The sequence below is a fragment of the Phymastichus coffea genome, unplaced genomic scaffold (genome assembly GCF_024137745.1).
Source record: "Phymastichus coffea isolate CEN01 unplaced genomic scaffold, Cenicafe_Pcof_1.1 PCOF00184, whole genome shotgun sequence".
Classification (NCBI taxonomy): domain Eukaryota; kingdom Metazoa; phylum Arthropoda; class Insecta; order Hymenoptera; family Eulophidae; genus Phymastichus; species Phymastichus coffea.
This window is the reverse complement of record NW_026706995.1, coordinates 80,016-101,898: the sequence shown is the minus strand read 5'-3', so window position 1 is coordinate 101,898 and position 21,883 is coordinate 80,016. Positions and strand designations below refer to the sequence as shown.

The following is a 21,883-nucleotide window of genomic DNA, read 5'->3' as shown; positions in this document are numbered from 1 at the left end:
TTAACAGTTACAGTTTTCATTAACCAAAAATTAATGGTCCTCAAAAAAGTATTTTTCATTACTAAGAGAATACTTGTACATGTTTTAGATTAGTGTCTAATATGTAGTTTTTCAATCGTATGTGATTTTTATTTGCTTACATCATCGATAAGGTTACGCTACATACTATGAATATATATCAAATACGTAACAGACTAGGTAGATTAGTCGCGATTTACCTTAAACGGTTTGCCTAACTTATAGGTCGTAGATGTTTGAAACTATTACTATCGATAAACGTGCACATATGGAATGTGATTAATCAATTACAGAGTTTCATAGTCATTTTCTCAAAAAATGCCAAAAATCACGGTTAATTTTCGGCTATTAATTTGGTGAGATTTACAACTTTCTGTTATTGTATAAACATGAAAATTTATGGCAGTTGAAAATCATCCTTGATATAAAAATTTCTTTTGCATCGAAATGTCTGTATAGAACAGTCTTCAATTGATGAGTCCCACTCTAGGTATGAACATTTATTGATAGTAATTATTTAAAGCACTTAGGTGTTTACTCGACTAAGTTATTGGAGAGAAGTTACAATAAATTTTTCCCAGGCCTATCCATAGGTCAATGCATATACCAGGCATATTTTAAAGCCTTTATAATTTTGACTTATCGACATTGTTTTTTTTTAAACATCATCTGAATAATGCAGTTTATAAGAATGCAACTATTTGAGGAGAAAATAATTGTGTTGCAAAGAAAATTAGTTTTTTATGTACACATGTAGTATTAGATATTAAGCTTAGTAAATCGTTAAAGTTTATACATTTTAAATCATAAGATTAAATAGCACCTTTGAAAACTTCTTTGATATGAGCTGGAATTTTGATTCTTTTTCTTTTTCGCACTTTAGCAGTTTTGTCCACCTTGTGTTTATTAGTACATTTGGATAGAGAGTCTTTTATTTTTTTTGACTTTTTGATACTTAATGGGTTGGGGTTACCTTTGGTCTTCCTTTTTTTTCGATTAACTGTAACTTCTGTATTTAAGCCAGTTTGCTTTTTAAGAGTTTCGATTGTTTTTTCTTGCAAACCAGTCATAATAGCGTGACTGCGTAGTTCTTCAGCATATTTACGACTCACAGTTGATGGAGGTTCCAGTGTCGGTGCTTTACCATGCAAATAAATTATTGGTACTCCAGGTATATTTCGCAGTTGTTCTTGAAGCAACCTATCTTGAGTGGCAACAATGTATCTATAAAATTATTATTAAGAAACTGTTAATAAAAGCAGTTAAAACACAAAGTTAATAAAATGATTTGGATGTAGAAAATAACCTTGCAAAATTATTAGAGCCAACCATTGAATGCAAACATTTGGAACCAGTTAGTGGCTGTTTCTCATGTCCACACTTATGAATAGCAAATTGTTTCACAATCAACATGGCACCATAGAGTTTTGGGCCTAATTTTTCAGTCTCCAAAATGACACATTGAGTTGTCAATAATTTAACTTGACTTTGAAAATATTTTGATAATTGTTCATGAATATTGAATTTGTTCTAAAAACAAATCGATACCCGTTAATGACATCAACTAATATTTATTGTTTATTGAAAATATAATCTATTGAAAAGTTGAAAAAAACGCAAGGCAATAGGAAAAACTAACCTCAAGAGCAGCAAAAGAAAACGTTCCGTCTATTAGAATTTGATAAGGTTGACGGAACTTGAAATTATTTACATAAAATCCAATATTTTTTTGCACTTTTTTGAGCCTCTGAATTTTCATGATTGAATATTTTTATATGTAAACATTGAACGGACGCCCACATTACTCCTTGACATAACACGTTCTCACTAAAGTGCGTAGAGCACGCATTGTACGTAGTGATGTGATTGGCCAATCAATTAACCGATGCGAAAACAGCCCGACACAAATAACATTTTATAAAAAAAAATGATCACATCTCACGAGACTTGTGAACTGACGCCCAAAAAATTTTTTAATCATATTTTTGAGTTTTCATGAGCCAAAACGTTTTCTCCCTTTTTCCGGATTATGTCTCCGCTTGAAATTTTATTTCCGGATTTTCCGTTTTTAAGAAAATTGCGAAAAAAAATCGGGCGTTCGTACAGCGCGCAAAATGCATTAAACATTTTTCTCCTGTTTTAAAAGAAATAATATCGATAGCGGATGATACTCCTTATTCCCGGATTACGAAACAATTTTCCTTTTGTTGATTTTCTATCCCAAATTAAGGAAAATGTAAGAATTAGTAATATGCGGCAGTTAGTCGATAAAACAGGTCAAACGTTTGCTAATCACCAGATATCCCTATATGAGTTCTACATTGCCTAATTTATAAAATTCAAGAAAAATTACATACTTCAGTCGATATTACAGATTTTAATATCGACATTACTACTCGTATGTGTATATATTTTGAAATATACTTATATATTTATACAAATTTTGACTGAAGTGTGGGAAGTATATTCATTTTTATTTATTAATGCTAATTAAAGTTATTGCGCAATCAGCTTCCTACTAAACATTAGTTACCAAAAATGTTTTTATTGATTGACCTATGAACTAAACTAAAAAGTGTGTGAAGGAATGACCACATGTTCACCATTACCCTTACCCGTTACCCTATTCGATTTTTGTATTCGTATGTCATTTTGGCAATTCCGTGTTCATCGACAAGTTTTATAATTTAGTCAAATAGAGGTCTAATTTTTAGTGTCACAAAATTATTGCCAATGTGTTTTCGACACTCCGTGCGCAAAGTGCGTCTTTCCTGCACGCTCGGCAGAAAACGTGCGTTGAAAATCGCACTTTCCACACATCGTATCAAAAAATACGGTACGACACATGTTCGGGAATAGTACAATACGATACAAATGCGGGAAAGTAGATTCTTGTCTTGTGTGGCGTTTATGCATGATCGAAGCGAGATAGTACACTTGTATCGTAATATACTATCTCGTTTCATGTGCCTTTCCACCCTCGCTTCGCTCGGACGTAAATGCTACACGAGACAAGAATCTACTTTCTCGCACTTGTATCGTAATGTACTTATTTCTTTAAGTTCCGGGGAAATGAGGGAAAATGGAAAATACGAGAGTTCAACGTGAAATATTTGGAACTGCCAAGATGGCATACGAATAGAAAAATCGGACAAGGTAGAAGATGGGGTATGGGTAAGGCCCTTATTCCATACTGAGGGAATATTCCCTGTGATATTCATATTTCGTCTGATTTTGTATCTCCCGGAATGTATATTATCTACGTCCGTGTACATACTCTGTGGATTAGCAAGTAAAACAGACGTATTACACTTTTTAAGCCACTGAATGTTCCGGGAGGTGCAAAATCACACGGAACAAGAACATCACAGAAATATTCACTTAGTGCGGAAAGGCTTTAATGGTGAACATGTAGATATTCCCTTACAGGTATGTGTGCCTCCATTCAATGCGACAAAGTAAAAATATAAGTAAGCAGTAGCTCATTCGATATTGATTATTTTTCCGTTTTTAACTAGATTTTTAAATCTATAGAAGAAAGGGAAATTAAATGTATGTTATTTGACATAAAATTAGATTGAAAAAATTTTATTTAATTTTTTTCCTCATTTCATGTACTTATTTTAATCTGCAACTTTTGCATTTTATGTACAATCATACATATGCTTGGACAATGGTCACTGTATTTACATCTTTACAACACAAAAATATCGCACATCAGTTTTGGCCATACGCCACATCGGGTTTAAATATTGTGTGTATGCGCGCGCGCGTGCGCGCATGTATGTATATATGACTTATGCGTGCTCTTTAACGACATGAACTTAAAACTAATTTTGCACTTTACATAATCACCGATTTTGGCATTTCTAATCGATATCTGATATAATGGATGTCGATTAACCAACTACAAAAATATACAATTCATTATTCATAAAATTAAAAAAAGAAATAATCGATTATTGACAAGCTGTCAATGAAAAGAATGATCTGTTGATCGGTGACATTAGAAATCCTAGTATTATATTACATTGTTTATACATGATCATTTACTAAAATTAACGATTTTATGTTTATATCAATAAATTGTGTATGAATGCATACCCAGAATCAATTACTTGTTAGGTATTGGCATGTAAACTCGTTTTAACAGAGCGTGTTAACTTGAGTAAGTTATCTGTCCGCTTTTTTTTTGTTTCTTCTTCAACGACAATGCTGTCAGAGAATTAGTGCGTTTAGACAAAATAGCTTGGTGAGACAAGATCAGCAATTTCGTACGAAAAGTCAGTGTATTCGAAGTATTTGGAAAAATGGCTTGTATCTAGGTTCGTCCGTACAAGCCTATGTTGCTGCACACAGGCAATGACAGCCAGCCCGTGCGAGTCGATCGTGTTGGAGTGTTAAGAGTGAGGCGAGTTGCTGTATCGCTCGGCGTAATAGTGACACTTTTATGAAAAGTAAATAGCTCGTTGGCCACGTAAATGCCTTGACGAAGATCGATCGATGGAGGTTGAGACTTGGAGCGAGACGTGGTTAGATGCCCCTAAATGCTGAACAGCTCGTGACAAGAAGAAGAGTAGGACGAAAGCGATGGGACTAGCGCGCTGATATGTACAGTAGGCAGTCGCGTGGGCGAACGAATGGTCGACAGAGGAATAAATAGGGCCAGATGCGACGGGGCCACGGCGCGCGAAGAGGCAGGCGGAGCGGGCAGTCAGTCTTCAGGGCTGCAGCTGCGCGAAGTCGGGCACGAGTTGGTCGAGGCGCTGCTGCTGGCAGCGGCCGGCGCCGGGCGTCGCCTGGCCGGGACTCGCAGCGGCGACGACCGCCGCGTGGGCCGGCTGGCAGCGCGCCGACAGCGGTCGCGCGAGCCACGGGTGCCCGAGCACGTCGGCGGCGGCGGGCCGCTCGTGCGGCGCGCGGCGCAGCAGCGCTCGGATGAGACAGCGCGCCCGCGGCGACAGCGCCTCCGGCAGTTGAAAGTGCGCCCTGGAGATCTTGGCGAAGAGGCTGGCGTGCTCGGCGTCGTTGAACGGGTAGCGCCCGACCAGCATCGTGTACAGCAGCACGCCCAGCGACCAGACGTCGGCGGCCTTGCCCGAGTAGGCGCGCCCCGAGCGTAGCACCTCCGGCGCCACGTAGGCCGGGCAGCCGCGCCGGTCCGACAGCAGGTCGTCCTCCTCGTCCACCAGCACCGCGTCCTCCAGGCTCTCCAGCCGCAGCTGCGTCCTGCGAACGAGCGCGGCCGCCTCAGTACTCGCAGCGTCGAGCGCCGAGCGCCGAGCCACCTACCTGGCCTCGTCGGAGAAGACGAACTTGCGCAGCTTGAGGTCCCGCAGCACGACGCCGCGCCGGTGGCAGCTGGCTACGGCGCGGGCCGCCTGGCGGAACAGCCGCCGAGCCTCGGGCTCGCCGAGGCGGCGCCTCGCGCGCACGTACGCGTGCAGGTCGCCGTGGTGGCCGTCGAGCAGGAGGTAGCGGCGCCTGCGCGCGCCACCGGCCGCGGCCTCGGCCTCCACCAGGCCGGCCAAGCCCGAGGCGGCGCCCGAGCCCTCCATCAGCGTCTGTGCCTGCAGCAGCGCCTGCGCACCCTTGTCCCCCGCCTGCAGGGCCTGCAAGCAAAGTTGGGTGAGTCGGGGCCGCACCGAGCGGCCGGTACTCACCTTGGCGACCAGCTGCTGTCCTGTGCGCACGTCGACGCAGCGGATGAGGCTGCTGCACTCGGCCGGCCCGAGCAGCAGGAACCTGTCCGCCAGTATGCTCGGGCTGTGCTGCTGCTGCTGCTGCTGCTGCTGCTGCTGCTGCTGTTGTTGTAGCTGCTGCGGTGGCGGCTGCTCGCCTCGCGGCGCCTCGTCTGTGCCCGGGTTCTGGCCGCCGGGGGGCTGCCGCGAGCGTGGATTGACGAGGAACTTGCCGTGGGTGCAGCGCGTCACCTGCAGCTGCGGTGCGTGGCCTTGCGCACGGCGCGTCGCCGCCCTCATGTCGGCGCTGCTCGCGCGGCCTCCGCCTTCGCTCTCGGGTACTCGCAGCGGCTACGCGCACTAGCTTTCACGGCGAGCGCACGGAGTGGCGATCCTCCAGTGCTCGTACATCTGCTCCGCGTGCACCGGCGACCGCTGCCGCGGCATCAATGCCGCGCCGCAGCGTTGCGTGGAGGCCTGCAATCGGATGACGAGGAGTACAATCGCTGCCACGAGCGTCTAACGCCTCTGACCTTGACTCGAGCCCCGGACGAGTAGCGGCGAGATGGCGAGCACGTCGGCGGCCGGACAGTTATTTCAAAAGCGAATACGCGTTTCGACATCCGCCCGGCGTATCCGGCGAGCGGGGCTTATGCAATGCGCGCTTCTCGACGCTAAGGTCAGGGCTTTACGATCTCGACGCGAGACGAGCGCGAGTAGCTCCGTCCTGAGCTGTACAATGATGCTCGCTCGATATAGTGCTCCGACGAGCAACGCAGGAAAAGCGAGTACAAGCTGATAGGTGCCGCGAATGAAAGATTACGAAATCGGGCGAACGGAACGAAACGGTATAATAGCAGCCGGAGTGACGAAACGAATCAGCCAGCGTGCAGCAGCGCTCAGCGCGACATCCGCTCCATGATATCCTTGGCAAAGGTCAAATCTCCTGCAACACGGCTGCATAGCCTCCGTGAAATCCCAGTTGGCCGCTTTGCCGCTAGGCGCGCCAACAACTAGCATATCGAAACCTGTATGCTTGCATCGATCAGCTACATTTACCCTAATATTTACTTTCAAAGCCCTACTTATTCTAACTATCGCTAGTTGCAAAACTACGCGCGAGGCTCCGATTGCGAGATTATTTCGTGAAAAAATATGCGGCGACGCAGGCCGCTCTGACGAGAGTAGAAAGAGGGGAAGCAAGAGGACATCGCCGAGTCATCATAACTAAAAATAAGCTCGTGACGCGCGGCCCGAAAGAGCGAGATAGAGAGAGAGAGAGAGAGAGAGAGAGAGAGAGAGAGAGAGAGAGAGAGAGAGAGAGAGAGAGAGAGAGAGAGAAAGAAAGAGAGAGAGAGGAGAGAGAGAGAGAGACTCGAAGATATCAAGCAGCTATCGTTTGCGAGCGTAAATATATTCAGACAGGCCATTGCCGATAAGTTAGTGTAATATAATAGGCCACCTCACGGACAGTCTTTGAAATGTCTGAATTGCTTCGTCAGCGCAGCGCACATCGGTTTGCCTGGTAGGTCTAATGCCTGGCGCCTGCTTACCGCCCATCTCATGATCTGCGGCAACTATGCGCGTATGCGTGACGCGGTGGTACTGCTCTTCCCGGATGTACGACCAGGTACGATCAAAGTGAAGACAATAAATGCCCGGAAGCGCTGCGCTGCCCTCAGTCGGCGTTTTCGCTGGCCGTGGCGCAATATCAATCGAGCATGCCAGTAATCGAGAAGTAAACAACCGCGAGAACGCAGCTGCTGCTGCTGAACCGCAAAGATAAGCGACGAGTAAGTCATCGATAAGCGAAGCGTTAACGTGCCATTGCATTCCTGTGATACGAGCTCAAGTGAGCTGCGTACCTGCGTGCGTGCAGAAGGACGCGTTTCTTATACATGGGTCTCGGTTTGTGTCTTGCGGACTAGAGCGGTGCTGCTCGAGAGGCTTGGGAGCGGTGACCTCGAAAAGTTTATAACGAACGAGGCTGCTGACGCGCAATGTAATGGTCGTCGCCTGCAAAGAAAACGTAAGCGGACGAGCGCGAGCGAAGCTACGCCAAACTCCTGCCCTAGTCAGTCGAACGTTGAGAGCTGTCGAGGCTACTCGCGGTTGTCTCCAATTTTTATACTCGTGAGTCATTACTCAAGAAATACTCACGGCGACGGCTGTTTGCTCAGCTCCGCTGCAGGCGTCGTCTGCTTGGAAAACACCACACTCGGCGATGCGATCGTTCAATCGAATGCGATGGCATGCAGTGCACTGCAGTCTGCACGCCGACCGCTGTTCACTACCGCTCTTCGTATCATCACCACTCACCAACGATCAATTATTACCAGATGAATTACTTTGGACGCACTTTGCTTCTTCCCTGGCTTGTTTGCCTTGAGCATTGGCTGGATCCTAGATTATTCAAATCAAGGTTACGATGGCGATGCGTACGAGCTTGCGGAAGGAAGAGCGGAGCGGGAAGTTGCGTTATTCGCGGCAGCAACTGGCTATAGCAGTTGTACGAAGCATGAAAAGAATCGATCAATGTGGCTGATGATGGATTCTTCGGCGAAGTGCTACGGACGAACGGTCCGACTTAACGGGGGCCGAGGGCCGACCTCCGCTTAGAAACGATGGCAGTGGCAGAACAAACGGTAGCCTAGTATCGCACGCGCCATTGTGCAAACGTAAACGACGTGACTGCGAGCGTATAACCAAGAACTACTGCTACTGCTGCTAACCGAAGCCAACCGAGAACTGAACTGACTAGCTAAGTTGTGAAGTGTCAAGCGCCTCGCATACGCCGTCGACTGCCGACTGCGGCGCCACCATATACTATTGCTCACAACGACACACACACACACGATAATTAATGCCTGGAGCAGCCTGAGGCTTTGTATGGGTACTTGCGACTGAGTTAGTAGTAGTGCGCTGTTGCCAATTTGCCGTTGTACCAAATCGGACACTCGTCGCTGTTACCGAAAGTCGAGATGGGTCTGCACCTCGTGGTCCTCGTGAATTAAGCTCAGGTCGACTGGTCGCCTCGAAAGCCGTCAACAGCTTGCTTACGTTGTTTATAAACGGTTTGCAGTTGCCTGCTGTCGCTATTTTCGTTGGTCATTCTTTCTCCAACACTAAACTACAGTGCTTTAACGCCCGCATAAGTAATAGTAGTAGCAGTAGTAGTAGTAGTAAATAGCAGTAGTAGTAGTAGCCGCCACAGCAGCAACAGCAGCAACAGCAGCAACAGCAGCAACAGCAGCAGTGGACCAGCGCCACCAGCTAAAGGTCAGTCACTGACTGCAGGTTTCCTTTCGTAGCTCGCATTATTCTACATTACATATTATAAGGTGAGTGTTCCTATTACCGATGCCCACTCACTACCCGACCCCTTTCATTTAATTTATTTTAATTTAATAAGTTTGGGAAATGTACAAGTAAAACAATTAGTTTAGCATTAATCTATGCGACCTGTTTAATGAATTGCAAATCGTTTGGTTACATAAAAATATCAAATAGATTTATTTGACAAGAGTATAAAAGTGGCCGGATAGTGGTACATTCGACCTTAAGACGAATTAACGGCCACAAAGCAAAGGCAAATAAAAGACGTTTTTTTCCATCTTTTCCAGTTATGTAACCGTTTCAAATTGTGCTGCAGTACATATGGAACAATTTGATATGATATTTACGTACTATCGTAACTATACAAATTAAATAGCCAGCTTAAATTGCCGGTAATTGGTACGTTGATCCCTTAAACTGCCGGTAATTGGTACACTCACCCAAGTGGAGCTCTTCGAAATATCGATTCGTCCAAAATCCGAACACTTGGGTGTAGTGACACGTTGCGTTTGTCGATTGTTTACAAAAATCAGCCGTGAGTATGTTCGATTGCATTTGACTGTTCGGCAACGAAAACGAGCGATTTCATCTCGAATTTTGAGAAAATCGTCTAATCAATTGGCTGGCACATTTGAAAATGAAATATGACAAACTAGATTGCCCAATTACGTAATACTTTATCAGTCTTAGTTCCATTGTACGTACTCCCCTGCCGAGCGTTCTCAACGAACAACAATAAGTTGACGTTGCGATCAATTCCACGTAATCCGTAATCGATATAGGTAGGCATATAAGCACGCGCGTCTGTACGCATGAACGCTCCACAGATCTTGGCTCTCGAAATTGTTCGGGCTGATTTCGTCATGCTTCACTTTCGCAAGTGTCGTCGGCAGTTCAGTCGCTTTACGCAAATGAACTAGGATAAAGAGACGATCGAAGAGCTTCACTGTCGGAAATTGCTGTGAGCCGCAGCGCCGCGATCGAACTGGATGCCGAAATTTGGGCGTCCGCGTGCGTAGAAGCGCGAGCGGAATGATAGTTTGACGAGGACGAGCGAGACGGACGACGGAGGAGTGGGAATCGCTGCGTGGCACGCGCACGAGGCTCGCTCACGGAATGGACATTTGGCCGATTGGTCGAAGCCCCGGTCGACGCTCGAGCGGCCGCGGTGACCGTGGGCGTCGCATCGACGACAGGTTCGCGTGAACTCGGGACTCCTGGGCCCGCTGACGCGCCACGTCCTCTGGCCGCTGCTGCGAACGCGACGATTTATCGCAGCCTGACATTGCGAAGCCTCGGCAAAGCCATTCGCGGCGTTGCGAAAGTCGCGCGGCCTCGACTCGCCGGTGCTCTGCTCGTCCTCGCGCGAGAAAAAGGCACACAATGGGCAAATCGGCTCGCGCGTACGTAACACGCGTAAACTGCGAACTTGACTCGCGCGTATCCTTGGCGCAACGACCCAGATCGCCGTGAGCCGCGGGAGCCGTTGGGAACCGGCCGTAGCCGACGAGTTTTGTGCACGCAGGGACATTCGCCAACGAGCTGGGTTGGGTTGGGTATCGCCGGTGCAAGCTTGTTTCTCGGCGGCTCGCGTCGCGGCAGCGGGCAGAGCTTTCGAAAGCTCCCGCAATACAGTCGGCATCGACCGCCAGTTTCTTGTCGATGTTCGGTACTCTCCTTGAAGTGGAGCGCTCGATTCAAACGCGTTCCACTCGAAGGAATCGAGTTGATCGACTCGCGAGACTCGCCGTGAAGCTGCTTTCAATTCTTTACGACGAATGCGATTTCACGTAGCCTTGGTTATCGTGCTCCAAAGTAAACGTTACGTTAAAACAATGCGCGTAAGGCGATTGCGTCTCGTTAGACGAGTATGTGAGGTTCCTTGCTCGCCGAACAAACGAAGCGACACTCTGCAGGGGAACAGAATGACTCATGGCTGTTGAAGGAATAGCGATTTGCCAGTGCCATTTTCTTATATGTATAGTATCGAATACCGCCTAAAGTCCTGGCTCACTGCTGCGCGTACGTTTTCTGTCATGTTCGGTCTATGAAGACGCATTAATGCTTGACACCGAACCAGCCGATACATCTTACGCGTAAATGTGAAATAACGTCACGATAAACAATAAATTTCTATATTAAAATGCACCCAATATTTCAGAGTAAGCAATAGCTTCATCGATTTCATTTGTTCTCATCAATAAGATCCCTTTGGTGAATTTACATTGGCAACAATTCTTGAAATAATTGTCCAGCAGATGGAAGAACTTAATTGCTTAGTAGTATGGTAAAAATGTACTTGTAAGAAGATGTTTTCGTCATGCCCGTTCAAGTGGGCAGTAATCGGAGCCGTGCGAGCCGAAGCGGCGGTACGGCGGTGGTGGGCATATAGGGAAGGCGTCCTTTCGTGCGCCGACGACCAGTCGGGCAAGGCCAATAAGAGCAGAGAGCGCGCGCGCGAGCAGCAGCCAAGGGCGAGGACGGCATCGGTCTGGGAAACGGTCGCAAGGATAGACGCGAGCGTGTCGCAAACCGGCCGCCATCCCGCATCTCGTCCGCGGAGATCGCGAGGAGCGAAGGTCGGTGCGCGGCTATGTAGGTCGCGGACGACCGGCAGCCGCTTCGACCGCGGCGCTGTTGCCAAAGCGCACGATGGGCTTGCAGGTGACGGACTGCGGCATGGACGGCCCGCCCGGGCCAATCACAGCCAACCCGGGGGCGAGCGTGCACGGCAATTTCGCCAACTACTACAGCTTCCATCCAACGGCCGAGCGCATCAGCCAGATGCCCGACGGCCTGGTGGCCGCCGAGGCCAGCCGCCACCACGGCCCCGACTACGTCGCCCTGGACATCGGCTGCAACTCCGGCGTGCGTATGGCCACACGCGCGCACGCGACGCGTCCTAATGTCGCGACTGTCGCAGGACCTGACACTCGAGCTGCTGGCCTACCTGCGGCGCGAGCTGCCGACCAGGCGGATCTGGATCCTGGGCGTGGATCTGGACGCGCGGCTGATCGAGCGTGCGCGGCTCCAGAACCGACACCCGGACGCGGTCAGCTTCGAGTGCCTGGACTTCACGGGCCCGGACCGCGGACCGCTGCTGGACGCGTACCTGCGCCAGCGCCGAGTGGTGAGTTGCCCGCGGCAGGCGGCGGCCCGTCGAGCGCACTTTGACCGGCGGCGGCGCAGTGCCGCTTCCACGTGACCTTCTGTTTCTCGGTGACCATGTGGATCCACCTGAACGGCGGCGACGCCGGTCTCGAGCGCTTCCTGCGGGACGTCTGCGCGAGCAGCGAGGCCGTGCTGCTGGAGCCGCAGCCCTGGCGCTGCTACCGCAACGCCGCGCGGAGGCTGCGTCGCGCCGGGCTGCCCGGCTTCCCGCAGCTCGAGCAGCTGCGCTACCGCGGCGACCCGATGCTGCACGTGCGGGCCATTCTGAGCGAGCAGTGCGGCTTCCGTGAGCTGGCGGTCAGCGAGCGCAACGACTGGCAGAGGAGACTGCTGCTGTACGCGCGACCCGCGCTCTCCGGCAGCTCCGACTCCGCCGAGTCGGCGCTCTGATCTGCCTGCCTGCGCTCGCGTCGCTGCCGGCTGCACGGCGGTCGACCGCGAGCTGGCAGCAGCGGCTGTCCGGGCCTGCGGCGCCTCGCGCTGCTGCCAGCTTGCTAGTATTGCTGCGGCTCGACTCGGCTTGCTGACCAATAGGCACGCTCCTCGCGGCCGCACCGAAGCGGTGGGGGCCACTCGGCACTATCAACGCCAGCCGCCGCTACCATGAATTCCGCTAGCAAGGTGAGTCGAGAAATCTGTACGCGGGCATAGCAGCTACGTTTTTCCCGCCAGTATGACTCGCGGATGCGCTTCCGTCAGTGATCGAGACCCTTTCTCTCTTTCTCTCTCTCTCGCTCTTCCCCCCTCTCTCTCTACTCCTGGACGTTCAACTTGCGTATAACCCATAGCCTTTCACCTCTCATCGTTCTTCTTCGAATCTGCTCTGACAGATACGGACGCACATCGTATACCTACACATTATTTACGTACCCTTCGAGCTATGGAGCTAAATAGTGGCAGCAAGGTTAGGTTTCTCTTTTCTTTTTCTCCTCCTCGCTTTATTCTTGCTGTTTTGTTTACTTTTTTCAATTAAACGTTTTTGCTCTAATCTGCTTCCCATTTTCACTGAAATCATGTTTGCTGTTCAATTTGTGTTTTTCATCTATCTTTTGATGTATCACTTGCATTAATCCACAAATAAATGAAAATCATTGTCAATTACTTTGCATTTGCTTTGCAGGTTGGTGAAATTTTCACTGCTGCAGGAGCAGCTTTCAACAAATTGGGAGAATTAACTATGCAATTACATCCTACGTCAGACTCTCCTACTGGGTAATTTTAAAACATTTGCATGTATTCATCAAAGATAATTAGCTCAAACAGTCTTTATTGTTTTATTTATAAATATTTTAAGTTTATTGTAAAGTACATACATTTTTTATGTATAGTAAATGGACTGACGAGGAAATTGAAATGCTCCGTCACTCGGTTAAGACCTTCAGTGAAGATTTGAATAAAATAAGTGATCACATCAAAGGCAGAACTGTGTAAGTTTTCTGTTAAGTAATATTCAGGGCTTCGAGAAAACGGTGGTTGCTCGATTCCTCAGTCAGAATTGCGTTCTATATAAAATTTGATATTTCCTTGTAGGTCACAAATTCGCTCAACACTTAAAAAAAAGGCCTTTGAAGAAGCTGGTGTACCTATAAGACAACAACAAATCATTTCTCAACAACAAAGCACTCAGCAGATCAATGTTCAACAGCAAGTACAGACATCTAAACAAACTGCTGCTAATCAAAGTCTCATGAGTAAATCAGCAGAGGTAACACTAAACATGCTCAATGCACCAGAATCAGAAGTTGATGTCGAAGGTTTGCAAGAAGAGTGTCCTGTAAAATTAGAATTTGATGGTACAACGGAAGAAGTTACATCGTAACAATTAATTTTCTTTTAAATATCTGCCTACAGTTTTTTACAAGCGCTAAGGTCGCATGTATATAAGTGTGTGCACTATCGTTAAAGTACATTTTCCATAATATTGATTGTAAAACCACTTACGCCAATGAGGAATTCTCTTTTCTCAGCAATTATCGATCAGCTGTAAAGCAAAAAAAATTAAAAGTACAAAAATTTTTCATATTCATATGTATTATTTTAAGTTATTATTCATGCATCATGGTGGTTAACATATCATTAAAATAGTATGTAAGTTTCTAAATAAAAGTTCAATCTGTATTTGTGTGATTACAGTAAGTTTCTATTTAGAAAATTTAAATAATGAAATGAATTAAAGATAATGGAGTAAAGGATTTTTTGACACTCCTTGTGCAAAGTGCGTCTTTCCCGTACGCTCGGCATAAAACATGCGTTAAAAATCACACTTTCCACACGTCATAAAAAAATACAATACGGCACATGTTAAGAAAAAACGTTTCTTGTCTTGTGTACCTTTCCACCCTTGCTTCACTCGGGCGTAAACGCCATACAAGATAAGAATCTACTTTCCCGCACTTGTATCATAATGTACTATATAAAATTCAATGTTTTGAGTAGCTGAAAAATGAAAATGAACAAAGTGCAAAGAATCCTACTATTTACTTTAAATAATTCGGCAATAAAGATTGAGCATTAAATGAACCTATTATTATTTTCCATATTCCTTAAAAATAAAATTTTTGATAAATAATTTATCTGCTAAACAAAGTAGTTGAAAAACAAAATTGCTATCCTATTAGAAAGTTTGCGATAGTGTTTGTTTGATTTTTTGTAACGTTATAGGTCGTTATACATTGCAATTATGAGCTAATGTGTTTTTCGACCGTACCAAGTTTTTCTTCGCAATATTTGATAAAAATAAAAAGAAGCGAAAACTAATATTTTTACAACTATATTTACAACTATTTACACTCATGATTAATTCATCCTTGCTTAAGACGAGAGTATAAAAAAGAACGCTCGAAACATCCAAATACAATTGAAGATAATGATTACTCGTGGAAAGTTATAATTATAATTAAGCTCTCTAACTAAAACTGCCAAAAATATACTTTGAAATGATCTTTAATAAATGTATACGAATTTTAAACTATAAATGTGTAATTATGGTGGCAGCACTATAGTGCGTTTACGTTAACAGAATGACAATTTTTTTAAAGTAAATTTTTCTTATATACTAAATATATTTTGTTATAGAAATGTGTAATATCGTTGCTTTTATGCACGTGTTCTATGACTGACTCTTCAATTGATACGAAAATTGTACGCGACAAATTGCTGCCAACCTATGAATTCAAAATAACTCAACTTTGGAATTTCATGCAACATAATCTCAATAATAACAAAATTACCCCAACTTACAAACGTTTTCTTATATTATTATATTTAATCTGCGTAATATCTTAGTGGTAAGTATTGGCTAATTTGAATAATTTTACACTTTCATTAAAATGTACTTGTTGAATTTAAGTTTGTCTAATTATTTTGAGGTTATGTTAAGCATTTGGTATTTCAAGTTGGCAGCAGAAAATCCACTAGAAATTGCTTGTCGCGTACGATTTTCATATCTGTTGGAGGAGAATTAACCTATATACCAACCAGACGTACCGACTAGCCTTTGGGATTATATTATTGCGGTATCCATAAGGTGGCGCGCAGAACAATCATGAGTCACGACGAACGACGAGCTGACGAGTCTCTAGTCATCCCTAGAGCTTAGTCTCAACTTACTATCAGCCGCGCCTCTCCCGGCGGGTATCAACAAACTCAAGTTACCGGCGGGGAATTACCATATCCCAATTTTTTGCTTAAATTCTATATTTATATATGATCGATGTGTAAAAATATAAATTTGAGTATACTGTTCAGGTCTGGATGAATAATTAAATATACTCCAATTGATATTTTCACACATCGATTATTTAAATAGTATTGCAACAAAAAATTGAGATATAATAACTTCCCTCTGGTAACTTGAGTTTACAAGTAACTGCCGTGAGAGGCGCGGCAAGTACTAAGGTCCTCCGCTGATCTGACTTCTCATTACCTCATTGGCCATTGCCAACCAAAGCTGTAGATAGGAGACTGTCGATGCATAAATCTCTGCATAGTGCATGGAATATAGTATTTATAGATGGATCATATACTTTATAACTTTATATTCTGTATACTGTTTAATAAATATATATCCCTAAGGGATCGTTGGATAGTTAGTACTAGGTTAGTGTGAGTATGAATATGCTGATGTAAATGTATTGTTTGTTATAATGTATTCCTAAACTAGTTATTACACTTGTGGAATAAAAAATTTTTTGATTAATAGTGTTTTGACTAAAATGAGTAGTATAGTATTACAGTAGTTATTGTTAAGACATATTTGGAACAAATATTTGTTTTGATAATAGTTTGACCGTACATGCTCCATAAATTCATCGTTTATAGTAACAGCTTCAATAATAGGTAATTATTTAATTAAATACATTAAAAACTGTCCGACCACTATGCAAAATATATTAATTTCCAATTCATAGCTATAAATCCTAGTTATTTCACATAGTATATTTAGGTTAGTACATGTGTTTCTTGAATTTATTAATTATTAATTATTTTTATCTGAACACACATTTCAATTTATGTTGTAACAGTAACATTTATTCAATATTTCATCATTTTGAGAATATTTAAAACATTAAGTAGTTTTTAAACAAACATTTTTCAGTATTGAGCTTTGCCTTGTGTATTTCTTTTAATGTATTATCCAATATTTAAAAAATAACCAACTATTTCAATTGTTACAGCAAAATAATTTTAAAATGAATCCAGATGATTGGAGAACGCCTGCCTTCCGACAGAATATGATAAATAAAATGTAAGATACATAGAATTATTTACGTTGTCCAATGGAATGTGATCAATAAAATATAAGATATAAGTCATTTATACATTTATAAATTTTATTTCAGAGAAGAACTTATTCAACAATTTCAAACTCCAATGACTAGAAATGCAACAGATATGGAAAATCACGTATATACGAGAGCTAAATCTAGGGTAAATATTTTTAGTTACATAACTTTATCATTTTCAAAGAAATGTGTAATTATACCAGTTTTATGATTACAGGATGAATATATAGGCTATATCACAAAAGTCTTAATGTTTATAAAAAGTATTTATTGATTTTTTACTTTAGTATATGTGTAAGAATATTTGAATATTATCGAAACATTATTCATTCTCTATATCTTATAGGTAATAAAAAAAACCCTCCTGGAGAGATGGTACAAGGAACAAACAACATCAATCCTGTTGTACAACAAAAAGGTATGCAAGATCCAATTGGAGCATTACAATCTCTTGCTCGTCAAGGTACTGGCAATAATAATATGGGCATGCAAGGTCCAGGCCCAAATCCATCGAACATTAACCAGCAAATAGGCCCAGGAGGAAATATAGCATCAAATTGTTAGTTATAATATTGTTTTATTTTAGAAAATAGTAAATAATGAAAAAATATTTTATAGTAGATATTCTCATAAAATGAATTTATATTTCAATTTCATAAAAATTTACTTAATAATACACAAATTGTTTTATAGTGCTACAAAGTTTAAATAAAATGAATCCAGGACAACCTGTAAATATACAGCAAGCGCTACAGAATAAAATAACTGGAATAAATATGCTTCAAAATCAACAATTGAATCTGACGCAAATGGGACAAATGCAAAATATGCAAAGCAACTCAATGATGAATCCAATGAATCAAGGAAATATGCCTCAACAAATGGGACCTCAACTAGGTAATCAACAGCAACAAATGGGTGTACAGCAAATGGGATCTAATCAAATTCAACACAATATGCAGGTTTGAATTAAATTCAAATTAAATTCAAATTAAATTCAAACATTAAAATTTGTAAATTTTTACAATGATTTTAAAAGCAGATGAAGAATCAAATAAGTGGACATCAGTTAGGAAATCAAATCAATCCAGGAATGCAATCCATGATGCAACCACAACAATCAGCATCACAGCAACAGCATCAGCATATGAACCAGATGAATGCTACCCAAATAAATGTTAATCAAATGTCACAACAGTTAGCTCATATGCAACGCAAAGTAAATGGAATTAAAAATTACTATTATTTCTTTTAACTTCTTATAAATTAATATACGTTTATTTATCACTGTAAACTAATTATTTTGTTTCAATTAAAATATCTTATTGAGTTATCTTTGAAACTTTTCAGCCGGTGGACATGATGAATGCTAATTATCCTGGGCAAAGAAATATGACACCAAATCAATTTTTAAATCAAAGCCCGTCACCCTCTGTTCCAAGTCCCGGCGGACTTAGTGCGCCAGGAAGGTAATATTTTTGTATTTTATTTTTTTTATTTATGAATAATAAAAACTAAAGCTAAAGTAATTTAACTAATACAGCAATCAGATGGTACCATCACCCGCACTTGTACCATCACCAAATCCTCAACATGCTATGCTTGGAGGACAAAGATCAATCGGTAAATAAAAATATCTGCCATAGATAATCATCTGGAATTGCATTTTTGAAACGTGAAATATTATTTACAGCTATGGCACCTTCTCCCAGCAGTTCATTAAATACTCCCGCTGGAATTATTGGAGGTACTACTCACAGTCCTGTACAAGATGAACAAATTTCTCAAGCTTGCAGGGAAAAAATTCAAAAACTTCGCAAGTACATAGAACCTTTGAATAGAACAATACTGAAACTGACAAATGATGGATGTAAGAAATGTCATAAAAAATTTTTGTTGTATCTTAAAACAAGTTTATAATATATTCATTGAAATCGTAGATACTGAGAAAACAATCAAGATGAAAAGGCTATTGGAAATATTAACTAATCCTAGTATAGTCACAAATTTAGAAACTTTAAGAAAATGTGAACAAGTCTTGGAAAAAATGGACTTGGAGAGAAGAATGGAAGCTAGTGTAGGCCCTGCAATACCATCTACCATGAGTGAATTCAAGTTTTTATCACCTTTATTTGAAGCAGTGAGGTCTCTTCTTCAGACTCCAACTCCCAATCATACGTTACACAGGACTTTTGGACCTTGTTTGCAATCTTTGTTTGGACCTGAAATTAAGTAAATATTAGAGAATATTTACGCATAAAATGTATTTATTTAAATATCCAATGAAATATCTTTATGCAGAAATTTACCTCCACCATTAAAAAGACAGAAGATTGAGGAAACACCTAGCGAGATACCAGATGTTTTACAAGGAGAAATTGCTCGTCTCGATCAGAGGTTTAAGGTCAGTAAGACATTTTCTTGTCTATCTATTTCATATTACACATTTCTTTATAATTCAATACTTTTATTTGTTTGAACAGATAAGTCTTGATCCGACCCAACAGAATGGTTCAAAATGCATCCAGCTAATATGTTGGCTAGATGATAAGCACTTACCTTGTGTGCCTCCAGTATTGATTACAGTGCCTGCAGATTATCCAACAGTTCCTCCAAAATGTGTTCTCACAAGTCATGAATACACTACTCCATATTTAAATTCAGTACAAAAAGCATTGGATGCTAGACTTGCTAAATTGCCAAGAAGATATTCAGTTTCACAAATTTTGGATAATTGGGAAATGAGCGTTCGTAAAGCTTGTGCACCTAGTAAAATCCAAAAAGTTGAGGAGTTAAATACAACCTCCAGTGCAATGACAGGAACAACAAAAACAACTACATCTACAACAAATGCTTCTCTAACGAATGGACTATCTACGAATTTGATAAACTCCATAGCATCTTGAATACATTATTAATATTCACGTATATATTTACTGAAACATTGCTATTGTTCAAATTATCATGACTTATGATAAGTAATTTTGCTTTTACATCTCTTATGTATATATAGTGTACAGATGCAAAATTTTTTAATATTTTTTATCGTCGTTGATTATTATAATTTCAAATTTGATCCATGTATTATACAAATCCCAATTCTAGACATTTTCTTAAGTGACTATAGAATTTTACTTAACATTTTTTTAATGAATGTTGTAGAATCTGATTGCTCCGAGGTTATGAAAAATATTGTTTATTACAAAATTTTATTCTATTCAAAAATAATAATTTTTATTTTATCAATTAATAATTTAGTAAATATTTCCATGAATTTTGAATATTATTACATGTAACTGCAATTATTTAATAAATTTAGAAAAGAATTTCCAATGTATCTTTTGATGATAAAGTATCGATTGTGCACCTATAATATACTGATATGTATACTAAAGTATTTTTATGAAAATATTTTTTATAAATGTTTATTTCATTTGCAAATGAACTTTTATCAAGATAGCGAGGTTTTTATACTGGCATCAGCTCATCGTTTATTGCATTTGCAATACTTGAATCTAGATTTGGAAAAATCAAGAAATGGAGATAACACGACCTCAGCAGTCAGCACAGTCTTCATGCATCATTATCCACAATAGTGTATAAAACCTTTGACTTTATTAAAACCAAGGCTTTTAATAGAACAAGACAGAAGGTAGAAAAAGAAAGATGACGGAAACATTTTGAATTAAAAAATTTCATTTCTAATTCTTATAGAGCGCTTCCACCGTTGTCATTCGCAAAATTAAAATAGAGAAATTAAAATCTTTTTTTTTACTTTATAAAAACAATATATAAATAAAATTTATAAATTATAAATAAAATTTGTATAGCGATTATTAAAATTAGCATTAGTTGACAAAAAATATTTTTCGTTACGTTATGAAGATGAGAAAAAACCAAATAATTAAAATTGAAATTCAATTTTTATAGTTTTAAATATAGAGATGTTTTGTAAAGTTATATATTAAATTTTAGTTACCAACTTTGTTAAGAATTATATATAAAATTTCGCATATTGGAACTATTGTACAGCATTACTGTATCAATAATTTGATTTGTGAAATGATGTATGTTTCACAATTAGTTATACCTGCCGTTGAGATAGACTGTTTCTACTTTGCATAAGGTTGTGTGAACAGAGAATTGGTCTTTATCATGACCAAAAGTACATTTTTTTTATTGCAAACATCTAGTATTCAACATGTGCATACACATCGATATTAACAATTATAAGAAAAAAGATTGATTAATTGTCTAAAATTAAATCAATACGTGATAATATTATGAACTAGAAAAATGTAAGTTTTTAGATATATAATAAAGATGTTTTTCTAAGATTAATGAAAAACGATCTTTCTAGGATTTCTAAACCTTTATTATAGCAGTAAAAAGATTAATTATACATAGCAAATTAGCGGTGGCAGTGACTGCTGAAAACAAAGCATACTTGCAGAAGGTAGGCATAACTCACGTGCTGAACGCAGCCGAGGGTAAGAGATTTGGCATGGTAAAAACGGACGTACAACAATTACTACAAAGGCACCAACGTCAAGTGTCTGGGTTTACAAATGAAGGACCTGCCGAGCATGGACATCAGCCAGTACTTTTATACGGCAGCGTCGTTCATCGAAGGCGCTTGTGCGTCTGGCGGTAAGTAGCAAAACGCTAAATTTCACTCACGTCCTCAGATTGTCAACTCTCCTTTGGCTCTTGCTTCTGCAGGTCGAGTTTGCGTGCAATTCGTTCAGGGAGTGTTCAGAAGCGCGATGTGCGTGATCGCTCAACTGATGTCAGTATGCACACCTCGACAATCAACTGCGCAGACAGCGATTGTGAAATTTCTCTTTTGAAGCCTTCTGAGATGATTTCGAAGCGAATAGCAGAGCGCGCGAA

General features: G+C 41.8%; 5 protein-coding genes across 14 annotated transcripts; 3 read left to right on the top strand and 2 right to left on the bottom strand.

Annotated features, from left to right (window-relative positions):
* Positions 1–86: 86 nt before the first annotated feature.
* LOC131673566 (rRNA-processing protein UTP23 homolog) lies at positions 87–1,866 on the bottom strand. Its single transcript, XM_058951656.1, has 3 exons — positions 1,658–1,866; positions 1,325–1,548; positions 87–1,242 (listed from the first exon to the last, which is right to left on the bottom strand). The coding sequence occupies exons 1-3, from the start codon at positions 1,775–1,777 to the stop codon at positions 831–833; spliced, it is 756 nt and encodes a 251-aa protein (XP_058807639.1). The 5' UTR covers positions 1,778–1,866; the 3' UTR covers positions 87–830.
* A 1,736-nt stretch (positions 1,867–3,602) lies between these two features.
* Positions 3,603–8,451, bottom strand: LOC131673542 (tribbles homolog 2-like). The gene is made up of 4 exons (XM_058951597.1): positions 7,860–8,451; positions 5,682–6,176; positions 5,311–5,630; positions 3,603–5,247 (listed from the first exon to the last, which is right to left on the bottom strand). Exons 2-4 carry the CDS (start codon positions 5,997–5,999, stop codon positions 4,740–4,742), a joined length of 1,146 nt encoding a protein of 381 aa, XP_058807580.1. The 5' UTR covers positions 6,000–6,176; positions 7,860–8,451; the 3' UTR covers positions 3,603–4,739.
* Positions 8,452–8,643: 192 nt separating this feature from the next.
* LOC131673543 (pre-miRNA 5'-monophosphate methyltransferase) lies at positions 8,644–12,611 on the top strand. 6 transcript variants are annotated; one of them, XM_058951601.1, is made up of 5 exons: positions 8,644–8,978; positions 11,369–11,614; positions 11,700–11,903; positions 11,959–12,165; positions 12,225–12,611. In XM_058951601.1, exons 3-5 carry the CDS (start codon positions 11,715–11,717, stop codon positions 12,594–12,596), a joined length of 768 nt encoding a protein of 255 aa, XP_058807584.1. In that variant the 5' UTR covers positions 8,644–8,978; positions 11,369–11,614; positions 11,700–11,714; the 3' UTR covers positions 12,597–12,611. The 6 variants fall into 6 exon arrangements, with proteins under 6 accessions (XP_058807584.1, XP_058807586.1, XP_058807582.1 ...); XM_058951602.1 differs by lacking the exon at positions 11,369–11,614 and adding an exon at positions 9,323–9,434 and having other exon boundaries at positions 8,971–9,040; XM_058951603.1 differs by lacking the exon at positions 11,369–11,614 and having other exon boundaries at positions 8,644–8,719.
* Positions 12,612–12,691: 80 nt separating this feature from the next.
* Positions 12,692–14,781, top strand: LOC131673544 (chromatin complexes subunit BAP18). 4 transcript variants are annotated; one of them, XM_058951605.1, is made up of 4 exons: positions 12,692–12,827; positions 13,327–13,418; positions 13,535–13,633; positions 13,737–14,741. In XM_058951605.1, exons 1-4 carry the CDS (start codon positions 12,810–12,812, stop codon positions 14,023–14,025), a joined length of 498 nt encoding a protein of 165 aa, XP_058807588.1. In that variant the 5' UTR covers positions 12,692–12,809; the 3' UTR covers positions 14,026–14,741. The 4 variants fall into 4 exon arrangements, with proteins under 4 accessions (XP_058807588.1, XP_058807590.1, XP_058807589.1 ...); XM_058951604.1 differs by lacking the exon at positions 12,692–12,827 and adding an exon at positions 12,867–13,110; XM_058951607.1 differs by lacking the exon at positions 13,535–13,633 and having other exon boundaries at positions 13,737–14,781.
* Positions 14,782–16,303: 1,522 nt separating this feature from the next.
* On the top strand, positions 16,304–20,164 carry LOC131673550 (mediator of RNA polymerase II transcription subunit 15). Of its 2 annotated transcripts, none has more exons than XM_058951616.1 (13): positions 16,304–16,544; positions 16,883–16,953; positions 17,048–17,135; positions 17,208–17,253; positions 17,337–17,549; positions 17,684–17,952; positions 18,033–18,209; positions 18,341–18,459; positions 18,534–18,613; positions 18,684–18,860; positions 18,931–19,222; positions 19,292–19,394; positions 19,474–20,164. In XM_058951616.1, exons 2-13 carry the CDS (start codon positions 16,898–16,900, stop codon positions 19,894–19,896), a joined length of 2,043 nt encoding a protein of 680 aa, XP_058807599.1. In that variant the 5' UTR covers positions 16,304–16,544; positions 16,883–16,897; the 3' UTR covers positions 19,897–20,164. The 2 variants fall into 2 exon arrangements, with proteins under 2 accessions (XP_058807599.1, XP_058807598.1); XM_058951615.1 differs by having other exon boundaries at positions 18,030–18,209.
* The last annotated feature ends 1,719 nt before the right edge of the window (positions 20,165–21,883 follow it).

Bases quoted from the DNA above. Each gene is read 5' to 3' on its own strand.
- LOC131673566 (XM_058951656.1), bottom strand. From the start codon at position 1,777: ATGAAAATTCAGAGGCTCAAAAAAGTGCAAAAAAATATTGGATTTTAT. The intron at 1,549-1,657 runs GTTAGTTTTTCC...ATTTGTTTTTAG, and splicing joins TTTCTTTTGCTGCTCTTGAG to AACAAATTCAATATTCATGA. The intron at 1,243-1,324 runs GTTATTTTCTAC...ATAATTTTATAG, and splicing joins GGCTCTAATAATTTTGCAAG to ATACATTGTTGCCACTCAAG.
- LOC131673550 (XM_058951615.1), top strand. From the start codon at position 16,898: ATGAATCCAGATGATTGGAGAACGCCTGCCTTCCGACAGAATATGATA. The intron at 18,861-18,930 runs GTAAGAAATGTC...TTGAAATCGTAG, and splicing joins GAAACTGACAAATGATGGAT to ATACTGAGAAAACAATCAAG. The intron at 19,395-19,473 runs GTCAGTAAGACA...TTGTTTGAACAG, and splicing joins GTCTCGATCAGAGGTTTAAG to ATAAGTCTTGATCCGACCCA.
- LOC131673544 (XM_058951604.1), top strand. From the start codon at position 13,087: ATGGAGCTAAATAGTGGCAGCAAG. The intron at 13,419-13,534 runs GTAATTTTAAAA...TTTTATGTATAG, and splicing joins ACGTCAGACTCTCCTACTGG to TAAATGGACTGACGAGGAAA. The intron at 13,634-13,736 runs GTAAGTTTTCTG...ATTTCCTTGTAG, and splicing joins CACATCAAAGGCAGAACTGT to GTCACAAATTCGCTCAACAC.
- LOC131673543 (XM_058951598.1), top strand. From the start codon at position 11,345: ATGTTTTCGTCATGCCCGTTCAAGTGGGCAGTAATCGGAGCCGTGCGA. The intron at 11,904-11,958 runs GTGCGTATGGCC...CGACTGTCGCAG, and splicing joins ACATCGGCTGCAACTCCGGC to GACCTGACACTCGAGCTGCT. The intron at 12,166-12,224 runs GTGAGTTGCCCG...GCGGCGGCGCAG, and splicing joins ACCTGCGCCAGCGCCGAGTG to TGCCGCTTCCACGTGACCTT.
- LOC131673542 (XM_058951597.1), bottom strand. From the start codon at position 5,999: ATGAGGGCGGCGACGCGCCGTGCGCAAGGCCACGCACCGCAGCTGCAG. The intron at 5,631-5,681 runs GTGAGTACCGGC...CTTTGCTTGCAG, and splicing joins GACAGCAGCTGGTCGCCAAG to GCCCTGCAGGCGGGGGACAA. The intron at 5,248-5,310 runs GTAGGTGGCTCG...GCTCGTTCGCAG, and splicing joins GTCTTCTCCGACGAGGCCAG to GACGCAGCTGCGGCTGGAGA.